This window comes from Malurus melanocephalus, unplaced genomic scaffold (genome assembly GCF_030028575.1).
Source record: "Malurus melanocephalus ecotype Western Australia unplaced genomic scaffold, MMel_1.1 scaffold_82, whole genome shotgun sequence".
Classification (NCBI taxonomy): domain Eukaryota; kingdom Metazoa; phylum Chordata; class Aves; order Passeriformes; family Maluridae; genus Malurus; species Malurus melanocephalus.
Window position 1 is genome coordinate 1,414,649 of NW_026623314.1, and position 16,302 is coordinate 1,430,950.

At 34.7% G+C, this 16,302-nt stretch overlaps 1 protein-coding gene across 1 annotated transcript in view; it reads right to left on the minus strand.

Annotated features, from left to right (window-relative positions):
- The window catches only part of MTA3 (metastasis associated 1 family member 3), a 127,105-nt gene that overhangs the window by 86,177 nt on the left and 24,626 nt on the right, over positions 1–16,302 (minus strand). Inside the window, exons 4-5 of the mRNA XM_057367684.1 lie at positions 8,404–8,467; positions 7,234–7,351 (exon numbers count right to left, since the gene is read on the minus strand). Of these exons, the coding sequence (XP_057223667.1) occupies positions 7,234–7,351; positions 8,404–8,467 (182 nt within the window). The remainder of the gene's footprint in view (positions 1–7,233; positions 7,352–8,403; positions 8,468–16,302) is intronic.

Sequence of the window (16,302 nt, forward strand, 5' to 3'; positions counted from 1 at the left end):
ATTATCTGTCTTCAAAATGTCTGGCTGTCCAATTTTTAASTGAAATATTTTAACACAGAACCTTCTAAAAATACTTCATATCAACGGATTTTAAAAAGGACTAATTATTATCTTCTCATGACAGAATTAAATCATTGCAACTACATCAACACTAACAGAAATAATCTGACAGCCAGACTTTTGACAAGAAAATCAGATGCACCATTCAAGTTACTGGTGCAGGTCTCCGGTTGTATGAGTGATTTTTAAATTCAGCAGTGGTTCATATAATAAATGAGAGCATTATGTACCACAATGTAACAGATCCCTTTCATGAAATTACAGTTGAGTTGCACTATTCTAAGATATATTTTTCATTTACTAAATGAAAAAAAAATTAGTTATATGGGAAGCATTTCTAGAGCCAAAAAATACAATACACCAAGTCTAAGCATCTTGAACTTTCATAATATTAAAAATCCAAACAGATTGTAGATGAATTTCTCATCTGTCTCTTTATTTGTAACCCTGTTTAAACTTAAAATCCTGAAATTGCAATATTCCCAAACAATAAAAGGCTTTAACTCGGAGTTTAATAGCTTCCATTTGGTACGTCTGGTCTATTAAAATGCTCTGGAGTTGCAGTAAGAAGCAAAAAACAGTCAAGACCTTAGAAACCTTAAAGAAATTAATTTATTCCTTTTCAAAACAGAAAAAAATTAGAAACTTTGAATACAGTTTCTCTGTATGTCATCCAAAACTTACAGCCTGAACTTGCCCAACTGCTCCCCTTCTTCTTATCAAGTGCTCATTTACTTGAACTGCATTAATTGAAGCCAACAATGTTGGCTTCAAAAATGGAACCAACTGCACAGCAAGTGCTATTTCTATGCACTCAGGGGGTATTTTCAGGTGTGCAAGAGGGACTCTGGCTTTTAGTTTACTATTTTATTTCTTAAAAGAAAAAAAAAAAAAGCTTTGAACAGAACATCTTTCATACAGGCTGCTTCTTCCTCCATTTCAGAGACGCTAATTCCTCTTCTGTGTGTCTTAGCAGGGGGCAACTCCTCTTCCTTGCCCACCTCCACATTCTTTGTATTGCTTTAAATGCCCAGAGAGAAATCAATTGTGTCAGATCCCTGCTCCATAAAGAATTCCCTGGAACACTGTGGTCTCCTTTTGAACCCAGATGCAAGAGATAAGCAGCACTGGGCTGGGACCATTAGCATGTGACTCTAAGACCATCCCTCCAGGCTATYAAAACAGGAACTTGCAAACAGTCTGGCATTGCTGGTGGCAACACTCAATTAGGACTAGCAGCCAGTTCTCCAGATAAGCCTTTAAACCAAATCGTTCCAATCACTGACATCATATTTGTCAATCTCCTTATGGTTGTTTCCTTTCAGACACTTCTGCAGGGAAACTGAGAACTCATTTCCCATATCAACCTAAACCATTCCTGCATCCACCATCCCATTTCTCTCTCTGACAAGCTTCCCTTTTGCCCAGCAAGGTCTACCTGAGTCACTGTGCACTCAGAATCCTTAGAGTAGGAATACCCTATAATTTTTCCTTCAGCTAGAAAAAAAATTAAGGACATCTCCCATCACAAAGGGAGAAAACTGTACTTGTGATTGATTAGATGTGGGGTCTATTTTTTTCTTGTCACTCTTCTTTTATTCTCCTATTTGCTACAACATTGTCCAAATGTCAGAGGGCATTGAAATGACTGAAGTACTCTCAGACCAACAAAAGAGTCGAAAGTCTATAAACTACCAAAGAGCCCGAGACTGACAATGTGATCTATTTAAAAAGGAAGCAAATAAGGGAAATTCAAATTAATTGTTGGAAGAGAAATAAAATTAATTTTCTGCATTTATGATAACTGGACAGAAGTGGAGAGGTTCATGTGCATCATGAGATCTACAATATATACCTTAAAATGAAGCATCTGTAGGAAGTTTACAGAACAACTGTACAGTATGAACAAATTACTTGAGATTAGACAAGCATCCTCTCAAGATTTCTACAGGAGCTCAGGGATACAATAGCTACTAAAAGAGACACATGAACACAAATCCATTTGTSTTATACCCAGAGTGTGAAGGAGGGAATGTGAGCTAAAAAGGGGAACTAAGCATAGTCAAGGCTCACAGCTACACTAGCCAAGTTAGTCAAAATTGCAACAAAGACACAACAGGCCTTTTATAAAGAAAAATCCCTCCTCATATAATTCCTGAAGTGCTACAAAAWGATCACGGAGGGACGCAAGGAAGCTCAAGGTGACCGCCTGTTGGATTTCTAATAGGATTTAAAAAGGTTTTGAGAAAACCAAGAGACCAAAGTGACAAGATTTGCATGGATAAACAGCTGCTGGTTTGATTCAGAATGGTCCTTCCTACGCTGCTGGGCTGTTTTCTGGAAAAGGCTGATTTCAACACTTAAACATGTTACATTGCCTAGCACTGCACTCTTCTACCAGATCCTGGTACACAAAAGCAAATGGAACAACAGAAAATTAATTTTGATAAATTACTTCTTAAAAAATCATAGGAAATTGTTATTCCAAATTGCAGTAATTTCCTTGAAAATACAGTTGTTTGGTTTGGATATTTTTGCCAGAGAATCACTGCAAGTAGTTTCACTAGACTTACAAATCATGCCCTGAATGGAGTCACAATAAAGTTTTTTGTTAGATTTGTTTAGAAACTATCCTTTGTTCCAGAAGTTTTAGTAGAGCTTTGACAAACAGAAAAAGAAYTATTGACCTGTTTTGACTTTGTTGAAGCCTTTCCACTCAATTCACAACACCATGAATGAAAGACATTAAGCGTTACTTAAGATATTACTGATTTGGCCAATGAGATTACTGTAAACTATAAAAGTTGGCTTCCCAATTTGCAACATGACTTCAGTTGTATTTGTTTAGCTAAGCTGTCATGCATTTTATTTTGTGCAAACACATTTACATTTTGTGACAGCTGCAATCAGGCCTATGATGGCATGCATGAGGCAGAAAGAGCAGCGCCCTGTGACAGGAAGAACAATGCATTAGATGAAATCCTACAGAGCCAAAAATTTCCCAGTTTCTCCCATTCTTAAGCATTATCCTACTTCATAAACTGTATCCCTAATGCCATGCCGGCACTTTTCTCTCTCTCATTCTGTTTTTTAGCCAATCATGTAAAACAATCTGCATCAGTAGTTCCCCTGCCTGAGCCACACTGGTTGAAATGGCAGAATTAAAAAAACATTTGGATTTTAAAGCTGTGAAAATCAATGTTAGTAAGTAAGAATCAGTGTTACATAAAAAGTCTACCAAGTATCTAAGCTGCTTTGCCTGTGTGAATCTTCCCATACACAAAACACAGCTAAAGAAAATATGTTAGCTAAAGGTGACAATAATTTGATCATATTCAGAGCAATTTATAAAAGTATGYCTTGTAACCAAGTAACAACAATAATAATGACTTGCCCAAAGCAACACTGTATAGGGTTTTATTCTTGCTTGTTTAGGGTCTTTAGCTTTRTTTATTGAACTTAGTTGGGATGTAATTTATAATCTGTTGATGAAACACAGTAGGTGAATGCACCAGACAGCAGCTTCTGGCCATTGCATGCAGAGAATCAGATACCTTGCSCCTGTACTGTGGAGTTGGGATGCTTGAAACGAGATACTCCTTGTCCAAATTCATGCTTTTGATTCTCAGAGACAAACCTTTTTATTYTGTTTTGCACAGAGGAGAAAAATGTTACCTCATGCTGGAAACAGATGTGAAAACTGCTATATCCTGTCATACAGAATAAGCCACCAGAGAATGTGTTGTTAAAACAAAGAAAGGACCTTCTGCAGTATCCTACTAGCCAGAATCTGAGCCAACGCTGCAGAAGAGTCTCCTGTCTTCCAGTGTATTAAAAGCAACTAAAAAGACTCTACAAATCTTCAAACTAGAGTAGACAGACTGCAACACTTGGCACTGGGGGGACAAAAGACTTCACACAACCATAACATCATTCAAATCTGACAACTTTTACTCCCAAGAATGGTGATAACAAAAGTCGGAAGAGACCGTGGAAAGAAATCTGCTCTGGTCTTTCTCCAAAGTTACAGTCTTCACTAAATGTGTGATCTAAGCAATTTAGCTAAACATTACAAACAAAAGTGGCATAGATTTACAAGGCTTACACATTTTCAACCAAATTTAAACTTTTGCTTATATTTGTTTACTGCCATTGTGTAAAGGATTTATGATTCAATGTAACTTAAAGTGGAAAAATAGAAAACAGTGGAATCTGGAATACTTTAGTATGCATCTTGATATTAATAAACCTTTCAGACTTTGTAAAGCAGATGTTCTTTTCATTTCAAAAATTAAAGAGAAACATAAATTTATACAATACACCCCTGGGACAGGAAGAAGCAGATATGCTGCATTATCCAAAGTTTGACCTAACCATCTGCTTTTGCAGTACGTTTTACTCAAGGATACAAAAACGGCAACATCAATGCAAAGGAAAAAAAAATCTATTCCTACAAAAAAACCGCACATAGCTCTCCAATAAACACCAAAAATAAAAAAAAAAACACCCCACATTGTTCATTGATAGAAGGTAAGTTATCACACTACGGAGAAAGTGAAAGCAATTTGAATTTTGAATATGCTRAAATATATCAGTACCTTTCCAAACAAATTATTTTCATGTTTCTCGAGACATCTTTTTACTTTTCAGCCATGTTCTGTCTGGTCTTCTGAAAGCTAATCTGAACTGGCATGTCTTTCGTCATTTGAATTAGATTTATATGCCAATAACTTTGAAAATAAAACAATTAATGGTGTGTGAACTTTCTATTTGTCTAGTTTTACTGTTTTAATGGTTTTGGGGATTTCCTGTAAATATAAAATATTCCTACCAACCACCTTCAAAAAGGCATTCTTCCTTTACATTAAGAGACAAATTTTATGTGTCAACAAATTCAGTAATGCTTTTCATTTTATTTTACAATTATATTATTAGATGGTATAAAGACTGATTTTTCCTAACTGACATGATATTGTCTAAATTCTCTCTTTAAATTTCAGGTGATTACCCTAAACTTTTAAAGAGTTACACATTAGATCATAAAAATTTGGAGATAGAGATCACTAGCAACTTTTAATACAGGCTGAAAAATTTATCTAAAGACTAAAAATCTTCACARAATTCCTTATTTTTCAAATACAATTATTCTATTGATTTTAAACATTGTTTATATTTGTTTTCATTAAAGAAAAGGCTTGACAGTGAATGGATTAACTTCCAGGCTGTCAGTTTACATAAAGACACAGCAACAGCTGATTCATCTTTTGTTTTCCCTTGGAGGTCAGAGGGCTATGGAAACATTTAGAAAAAAATCAGTCAAAACTACCATAATTCAGATATTTTTATCCTCCCAAAACCAAACTCTTCTTTTTCCACTAGCCACTTGAAATAAAAGTAGATTAATCCAACTAAACTGCKCGAGTACTCCATGTACCAACAGATCCTTGGTTTGCAGGCATCTTTGTGCTTCTCAGCTTTGATAAATTATTGTTTCCTACTAAAGAYAGCAAGAAGACTGCACCATTTATTGCATTTGGGGGTTAGTGGAGTGTGAGAAAAAGAGGACTGTAACACACAGTGAAATCCTGTCTTCATGATGTCAGAGAGAGGTCTTCTACTCATTTTAACCAAATCAAGGATTTAACTCAGAATATTAAGCTCCAGAAGAAATTGGTAACGGTAGTTTAAATTAATATGGAATTTAACTTTAGAAAAAAATCAAATAAGCAAAATTTGAACAGGAAAAAGTTTACTTTATATGTAATAATCACTATTTCATAATTAACCTCTGTCTTTAGTAATTTAAGTAAGAAGAATTCACAGGGAAAAGACTTCCTGCCTGGCAGACAACCCTAGCTTATCCTGAAAAGCCTACAGTTCAGCCAGGTACTTGGGAATCCCATCAGTACTTCCCACCTACCTCCCACCCATTGAGACAGCCATTTGCACATTAATCCTCTGGCAAGCTTTCCTCTTGAGYATATGAATGCCTACAGGAATATTTTTTTCCCTGTGGCAGGTACATTTTACAGCAAGAATAGCAATGGATCATAAAGTCTATTCATAAACCCGTTCTGAAACAAATCTGAGCACCTTGTAAACAAATCTGACTTCCTGTAGTTTATTTCTGGTTATGAAAAGAAAAGTCAGAATAATAATGTAGGTAATCAGTTAAACAGCATTCATTGTAAAATAATCTGCCACTTGCCAGAAATCAAATTCGGCTTSTTTTAGTTTTATACATTTATTAAGTAAGCTCTGTAGTAATTAGAAATAATGGGGGCTTTTCTGCAAAACAAAAAGCATAGCAGAAAAAAAAAAAAAAAGCCCATCATGATGAATAGAAAACACAACACTTAAGGTTACAAATACATATATATTTGGAGCATTCAGAACCTCTTGGACCTCCTGCAAGRGATGTTCTTTTCACATTATCCTTTCATATTAAAAAATAATTACCATCTGTATCTACCTAGATACTTCCAAGGAAWTTTTTTTTTAAATTTAATGRGTAAATACAATTGCAAACATAACAAGACACAGCTACTCATTCTTCTTAAGTATCATCTAAGCATTAAATAAATATTTGAAATCTTGTTTAAAATAATAGTTTCCATGTAGCAAAAGACTAAGGCATAGGTGGTTGTGCTAGATTATACATAAAATAGAAAAATATCAGTGATTTTAAAGCTATGCAAAGACTAGAAATATTTCAATCCTGCTACAAAACAGACAAGATGCTTTAAAGAAAGACAATATTTKAAAATAAAATGATACAAAGACATGAATTCTCTATGCATTGTTCATTTTAAAAGGGAAAGAAGAAATACATTTTTCACTTGTTGTACTACATTGTTATTATTTTACAAAATGGGTTGGTCCTTAACATTTTCTCTCCATGAAGCCTGTATGAAATAACTAACCAGACCATACAATTACACAAAAAAAAAAAACCAAATGCCTAAATTGCAGTACAAACAGACTGAAAATGGACATATTTTCAGCAGCTATTCAAGTATCCTTTCTTTCTCCATAATACCTACTGGTGTTCATTAATTTTCTCAGACCTATCATCTTACTTTCTCTGCCTCTATGTACCTTAGTGCACAAAGTCAGCATGAGCAATAATGCAAGATGAGGACTTTTTTCACTAATCAAAGATCATTTATTTACCTTCCACAAGCATGTCTGGCACATCTGCTTGATATCTAGGCCCCACTCTGATTTCTCCCTTGTCTGCTAATAGCGTTTTCAGCGATGGATCATATACCAATGAATAAAAAAAAGCATCCTAAAAAAGAAAGACACATTTGCAACACCATAATAATTTTTAAAATTAGGTTTGCAAACTTATAACACCTTCCATTTAGAAATTTGTRTACTTTACAGAACACAGATTTGGTACATAAATCTTTGTTTTACATAATATGTTGTTTCATATCATGATGTTTCATGGGTACTTTCAAAAGGCCAATTGAAACTTCTTTCATTGTTTGGACTTGCTTCAGAACAGAGCAATAATGAAAAGATTCATACACAAAAATATATCAGTGGATTTGAAGAGAATTAACATTAACTGCTTTCTGAATTTAACATGTTTTCAATCTAAAGTGTCTCTACCATACTGACTTTCCATTATAAATTGGTCTCAAAAAAATTAAACACTGTCTGCGTAAACTCTTTTGAGGCACTAAGACAGTATTGGCAAATGTGGTATAGTCACATGAAGTATAGGCCAAGCCCTGCTTTCACAAATATTTTTATTGATTATCAATGGTTTGGTGTAGATATTTAAAGASATGCTAATTTCAGTTAGAAAACACTGTCTTTGTGACATTATATTAATASATTCCAAAGAAAAATATGTTTATTTTAAACGAATTTTGCAATAGTTATCTTCCAAATTCTTGGAGAATTTTCYTCCTCTCTGGTAAAGCTAAGCATCCTAAACACCTTCCAGAGGAAGGTGAAGGGATACTTTCCATTAATTAAAAGAGAAAGCGGAGCAAATAAGGAGGAAAAAAAAAGCAGCATGTAAATTCTCCTTTCAGTACCCGCTATAGGAAAACATCTCTMTATTTTTCTTCTGTAAGATAACATATTAATTACTTCAAATTAATTATTTTCTAAATACAAACAGATTCATAATAASCCTATCATTTAAGAGTGTCAATTAAAATTTTTATCCAATAATATTTTTCAGTGTTTTGAACAACACTATTTTTCTAACCTATCATCCAAGATAAGATTGTCRAAGTATTGTTTGCCCATTTATTAAAAACAAAGCTGTAAAAGAAAAATAAACCCATCCCAATATTTAMTTCCATAGAAATCACATATTACCTCTTTCTCCAGGTATGACAGCACAGATTCTGTCTCATTCAGAAGTGCAACACTGCATTTTCCCCTACACAAACATAAGCAAGAACAGTGACTTAGTAGAAAGTTCCGATTTCAAGTAAAGAGTTTTTTATAAGAAAACAATCCAGATATACTTAAAACCTCTACATTAAAATAAAAAAAAATTGTGTAATACAAAAAAAAATGAAGGCTGCCATACTTCAAAAATAACAAAATTAGCATAAAAGCAACAAAATAAATGGCTGTACTGACATGAGCRTTCAAAACATTGGAATTCCACCAAACTGAGAAACAGTTTCAGTAACGGAGAAGCAAAGACAGAGAGGAGGTACAATGGCAAACAATATGCACACAAAATTAGTAAACAGGCCTGGATTAAAGAAAGATCACCTCCTAGTGAGCTATCTCCAGTAAGTTCAGGGTCTAATTTGAAAACTAACGACTCAGACTAGGAAGAATATAAGGTTTTACCTTTAAGGCCCTAAAAMCAAAGCACTTTCCTCTTTTGAATGGAATTGTTTTTAATAATGAATCACCAAATCCTATTAGTTTCTTCCATGTCTACATTAAAATGCTGATGTCCACATTTCTGTGCAAGCTCCTGTTGCTCAGCAGTGGTACAGACCTGCCCATGTGTAACACAARCAGCTAATGCAATGGGAATTTGACCCCACCACCCTCATCCCTTCCCATCCCCATCTTCCCCAACATTGCCTTGCCTCAAATGCCTCTGTCACCAGCTTCTGTGCAAATAACCTGCAGAATTATTTTTAAGAAATGGTATTTTAAAGAAACACACATGGACGTGGATGAGAAATGTTAAGTGTGCTGAATCATCTTGCTAGMAACTCGCATTTTTATGTTACCATTTACAACTGAACTACCACTTTATATATATATATATATGTATGTGTACATACTTGGAGATATATCACCCCTTAGACACACCACTTTGTATTTCATGCATTTAAGTTTTACTTGCTTATTTGTTATTTGCCAGGAGGTTCCTGTGGCCTTACACATCCAGCCCAGAACACCCATCTCCCATCTTCCCTCACGGAACAGACCAGAATACAAATATAGGAAGAGGAATTCTTTGCAGAGACCACCTTGATTTTAGGATAACACCAAAACGGGTATTGTAAAACCCCATAGTTCAGGAAATGCTGACTCTGAGCTCAACCAGAAGCATTAGGAGCCAATTGCTAATTGCTGATCATTAAGTGAACAAACCCAGCTAATGACTTATTCATTGCCTCTGCACATCCTGGGAAAGGGGGATAGACCACACATGACCTCCTGAATTTCCATACCTGCCAGGAGAACCACACCACCAAAGAGAAATAAATGGTGGGAAGAGGAGGAAGGAAAGTCTGAGCACAATATACAACAGCAGAGAAAAAGACTCCTGCAGTAGAGAAGTAGGAAATTTCTCAATACCCCATCATGTCTTTCTTTGAAGGGTTTTTTGAAACTTTTGGCCTTAATAATTCTAAAGCATTCACTTATAAAAATTAATACCGTAGCATGAAGTCAGTTTTTCAACTTTAATATTTTATYGGGTTTTTTTAGTGTAAAAGGCTAACTGGGAGTTTACCTTTCCAGTCTGCTTGTGTTCCATACACCTCTAGTATACACGCTCTCTCCACTACAGCCTGCCCTTATTTAAGTTCAATTGCATTTATTGCTTCGCTGCCATCACGACTGCAAAAGTATTTTATTGACTGACCTCATCTTTTATTGCTGGTCCGTTAAAAAATTCATTTTATTTCATTAAGATATGAGATTAAACCCTGCAGCATGTCTTTTAAGTGAGTGAATTTCTATTTGATGCCACATTTCTTTGTACAGAACTTTAACCATCTAACCCCCAGAGTCACACAGAGGTAATATTTTGTTTTGCATATATGACCTCTCACATGTATGGATTTACAGTCCTAGACCTACAGTAGATACCAAAATAAAAATTTTTAAAAACTACACAACAAACCCCACATTTGAAGACGGGTAAATTACAGAATTTTTTTCTGATTTTGACTCTCTATACTACATTTAACAGTTTCTMTAATCTAGCAAACTATAATACTAACTACGATTATGATTTTTTACCAAATTCATAAAAATCTACTGTCTATATAACTCCTCGCCTTCTTTCCCATCGGAGGAAAAGCTTCTCTGTCTAGTTGCTAATGGTCTGCTGGTTGAATCTAGCATCTAGTTCATTTTATTGTCTCCAGCATCCCTCAATCATGGATTGGATTGGATAAGGAAATAACTTAAGTGAATATCGATTTGCAGTAATATGTCCTTTAATATTCTCCAACAACCACTGCACTTTTCACCCTTTCTYCAACACTAATAATCAAAATACCCTGGAGAAAATGTCATTTAAACCACATTACAATGTGATTTGAGAACTATTTCCTTAAGGGATGTATCTGAAAACCCATATCKTCTCTGGATTAAAAAATAATATTTTTCTCCTTACAGCATTCTGGAGTTTCATTCCTTTTTTTTTTTTTTAATCATTTCAGATAACTGGGACAGATAGAGCTATATCAAATAAACAATCAATATAAMAGGATAAAATCTGACTGTTCTAAACTAGACAGAGAAAAGAGAGGGGGAGCTAGCTACCTACAAAAATAAATGAAAGAGCGTGTATGCTGCATTTACCAGATTATAAAATCAGTTATACACCAAAACAAAATTATACTCTCTTCTCTCAGAAATCCTACTGTCTTTGGATTTGGAATATTATTTAGACTAGTGGCACACAGTGCCRCAGTTTCATTGTTCTACTGATGTCTCCTGAAATGTGTCACTAAACAGAACTCAGGAAAAAATTACAGACTTTCCCAGMTTAAAAAAATTAAATGAAGAAATAAAAAAAAGAGTTGTCTATTATTTTTTTCACATATGAAACATTTTTCCTCTTATGTGACTGATTCTCTGATTTAAGCTGTATTCTTCCAACAAGAAGCATTCTTAACTAGTATCATCAAGGTGAATTATTAGTTAATAGCATCAGAAGGTCTTGATGTTCAGATGGCATGTCTGATTTTGACCTTTTTCTCAAATTAAAAATATTCAGAAAAAATGGTTTTACTTSCTACAGAATTAGGCAAAATGTATCTTGTAGGAACACTGAGGTAATGTTTCAGCAACCTTAGCAATGTACAAACAACAGTAAACAAAAAAGTAAGTTAGCTTTTATGTCTTCATTACAATYTAATTTTGATGAGATTAAATTATGCCTTCAGAATCCTTTCTGCTCTTAGATGTACTTCATATTTAAACTGGTCACAAATAAAAAGTTGTTCCATTGAGCTGACAACAATGCCAACAAAACTTATTATATTATTAAATCAGCCAGCAACAAAAAGTAATTTAGAGGACTTGCAGTAAAAGGASACACAAAACTTGCTTATGTATATGGTCATGGTATTTGCCAGCTTCKATGAGATAAACCACTTAGGATTCAATTTCTTCTCCTGTCCTAGTAACCAGAGCCACAATTCATAACTTTTTTTTTTTTGAAGCAGTAATCACCTGAAAGCTCTTTTCACTCTCGTCTGCTAGAAGCTTTTGTCTGCTTGCAATTTTTTTTTTAATATGTTCCAGATGACTTTATCAGTGGGTTGACAATTCCTGATTATTTACACCCATCAGCTAAGGGATGGTTATTTCTCCACACCTACAACCTACAAGTTATTTCTCCACACCTACAACCTACTTCCATACCTCAGGGAAGCCCTTCTGGTACAACATAGAAATGAGACTCACAATGTCTCCAAAAAGGAAAAAAAATACTTTAGAAAAAGTGCCTTAATGATTTTCTAGGAAAGGATTTCTTCCACAGCCCTAGAAGAAAGCCAGGACCGTACAGACCCAAAAACAAACCTCTAACCATCTACAACTGAAACCTCAAAGCACAGAGACACTAATGAGGATTACAAGGAAATGGTGAGAAATACTAGTCATCATGATAGACAGAAGTCTCATTGTGGGGAACCTAAAGACTTGTTTCCTTCCCCCACCCTGTTTTAGGGAGCTATTTTTCCTGTGGACCAAAGCAGAATTAAAAGACATTCTAAAAAATTAATGACAGCTTTGTGAGACGCTCATAGAACAGAYTGTCTCAGACAAGTCAATAAGGAGCTAATGAAAATCAACACTCTACGTGAGATGTCAGTTACCATACAGTCCTGGAAAGATTTCACAGAGAGTAACCTAAGACTGAACAGATCTTGAAAGCTAAAGAAAAAAACATGCCATATTTCAGTGAGACCCAACAGAGGAATGAAAAACACATGGGAACATATTTCAGACAGGACTGTGACAATGATCATTATTTAGATGAGAGAAGGACAGGACTGCTCTTACTAATCTATTMCAATGAAGGCAAAAGATGACGATAATGAGCTCAAGAACTTAAGAAGCATGAAAAGAAGTTATACCAAGGTTATTACACCAGACAATRTTATGAAAAGATTTCAATATAGTCTGGTTAAACAACCTAGAGCAAAACACCAAATTGGCCAGAAGATACACTTCAATGCCTTCTTGTTTGCACTGTCTGGGTAGTTGCTCTTTAATGATGTTTTTCTCAAAGTAATCAAAAATATAGATTAAAATCTTTACCAAAAATATAAAAAGCTGATGCAAACCCTTATATTTTAAAACTATCAAAATCAATCAAAATCAACAGGAACTGCTTCATCTTTTACGGTCCCTGTGTGTTTCAGTACAGCCCAAACTTTTAAACCAGTGGAAGCCTCTACAATTCCTTTTCTGCTGTTATTGCAGGCTATTTCTTCATGTTTTCACCAGATGAGTAGGACCGCCCATGAGATACAATTTTTTTTTTTAAAATAAGGATTTTTTTGGAACAGGAGGTATGAAAAAAAATAATTTCATTAAGAATTTATAAGAAGCAGCATAGCTGCTGCCTGTTAACCAGTATGGATGGTAGGAGTGGAAAAGGCAATTTCTCTCAATGAAATCTCCTACTGGACTGTGGATGCAGCCTGGGTGACAACAATGCAGTGCAAGAACTCTCAGAACTCGCTGCTCTCGGTTCCCAYCCAGTCAATGAAACTTGGTATGTATGGCTTATTCAGGTACAAGTTGAAGAAAGAAAAAAACACMTGCAGGCATGACCCCAGAGACTTGGAGATAATTATTAACTGCCCTCCTGAATAAGGCAGAATTAGGTTGGATAATTTTGTACAGATATATATCAATTGTGCCTTGATGATCTGCATCAAGAAATGTYAGTGTCTCGGTAGGCATTTGGAACACAGAAACATGAGTCACTAGCTAGACAGTCTGAGAACAAAACAGCAGGAAAGAATATTAGGAAATATTATGCTTGTAAGAAAAATCTGATTTGATTTTAACATATGCTGYTACTTCAATGACAATCAGAGATTAAACTAAAATGAAGGTGCATAAWGAGGAGGGGTAGAAAGGAGCAGGGGCAGGAGTAGAACTCAGGAGTAATCTTTCCCATATCCAGCATAAAGGGAGAAAAGGAGGGGGAAAAGGGACAGATATTGAATAAAGGAGGAGAGAGCTACCTGAACTGCCTTAAATGAGAAAGTGTTTTGGAGATTTCCAATAAAACATCCACTTTGAAGCAAGTCAATCCTTTACAAGCAGCCTAAACTGCAGTGATGATCACCAAACCACAGAGTGGGAACTGTGGAGTCCAAAGACCTTCTACCAATTGTATGAAATTGATTCCTCTGTCGTGGCAAGCCAATACTAAGAGTTCTTGTGTGTTTTACTTTGAAGCACAGTCTAAGGGGCACAGAATGATGCTGACAGACACAAACCAATGTCTTTACAGCAAATTTCAAGTTCTTGAGATCACAAAGAAATTAACTGGGGAGCAAGCTACTGCATAACATTAAAAACAAGAAAATAAAAGCATCATCACAGTGATTTAAACCTGTAATAGATCCCTAGCTTAAGTCTGAATTTTAAAATATTCAACCAATATCTAGAATTGACCACAAAATAATCTGCATTGCATTGATTCATAATTAATTGGCTCAAGTTTGTCGCTGTTCATTTACAGAACCATCTCAAACATGAGGAAGAAAACCCAAACAATAAACAAAAAATATTTGATAGGTGACTACTACTGGGATCTGTGCCYCTGATAAAATTATAGCAATTACTAAAGAGTACAAGGTTGTGTATGTGTGGCCAAAATATAAATCAATAAACTTAGTATTACCTGATTAATACATGCTTGATCAAATAAAATTTAAAGCAGAATGCACGACAAACTGATTTACACACATCTAAATGAACTAGTAAATGCCTGGCATCTGAACGTGTGCATAGATCAAATGGATGGCCCAGGATTTTTACACGGCATGTGGCTTTTAGTCAGCAAATTCAGAGTTTAATTTTAATAAGAGCTGGAGAGCTAATTTTGAGCTTTCCAAATTGGTAAGATTTACAAACCGTCTCTTGGAGCAATCGTGCCCAACTGACATGCATTTACAAGTAATTAAAAGGTAAATATTCTCAGTGTGGGCATAGTATAACTACATATKTTGATATATCAAAACATGTAAATGTATAGGTACTTCCTGTAAAGTGGACACTGTATTGTTAGAAACTCAAGTCATTGATATTTTTTCTCCAGAGTTTAACTCATGCTAAAAAATAAAAAAAAAAATATTTTTATCACAGCAACAGTGATAAATGCAGATTCACATGAACTAAACAAAAACACAGGCAGCTGGTTAGGCAAGATTTTTCATATCTTTATGTTTGAAAAGACCTTTAAGATCATCAAATCCATTAGAMGTTGTCCAGCTCTGAAGCAACTCACATTGTTCCATGCAACTGAACATAAAAGTTTTGCACAGTATGAAAGGCTCCTACTTTGTAATTATGCCACTACTGAGAAATATGCACTGATTTCAAGGTATTTAAGTGACAGTTTTCCATTGATAAATACACTTTTTCTTACACTGTTACTAGTACTGGCTATTGACCTCATATGAAAACAATTAACTGAATTTTCATTTTAAATCAAGTAAGAATATTTTGAATTCTACTGAAAAAGAAAAAAAATAAATAAAGGAGTCAGACATGCTTCAAAAGTCTCTTTGCTCCAAATAAACTCAATCCAGAAGGGGAGAATACTTTTCTTATAATCCAAATGATCAGGTAAGCACATGCCTATGCAAAACAAATTCACTCCTTATCCAGTCGTATTTATGCCAGAAAATAATCAGGCTTACAAGGCTCATGGTAAGCTTTTTAAAAGTAGCTAAAATTTGTATATATACTTGCATACCCTCGTATGTAGAACCTTCTAGTTTGCCAGGAATCCTAAGGTAATACCACTAAATTCTAAAGTGCCTTGTCTTGAAAAGTAACTCTATAAAATGACCTGCCCTACCTGTCTTGAGTTTCAGACTGTTTGTTGTGAGGGAAGCTCATATTCAGGAAAAAAGTATTTCTCTATACCTTAGTTTAATCATACAACTTTCTTTTTTGCTCTTCTTCATGATCTCATCACGACTCACTGRTATCGATGCTTCCAACAACTGAGTCATTTATAACACATCCAACAAGCATTACACTGTAACAGTTTGTAAGYATGGCATGTTCTTATAAACTGTACATTTTTCTGCTACTTTTTTTGCTATGTCTACAAAATGACACCAATCAGTCCCTTTAGTCTACCCAGGACCAAAGGTATCATTTAACAACAAGAAGAAAAAACAGAAATCCCAAACTAACAAAAAAGCATCGTCACCAAACAAACAATCAAAATAAACACAAAAAAAAAAAAAAAAAAAAAAAAAAAAAAAAAAAAAAAAAAAAAAAAAATAAAAAAAAAAAAAAAAA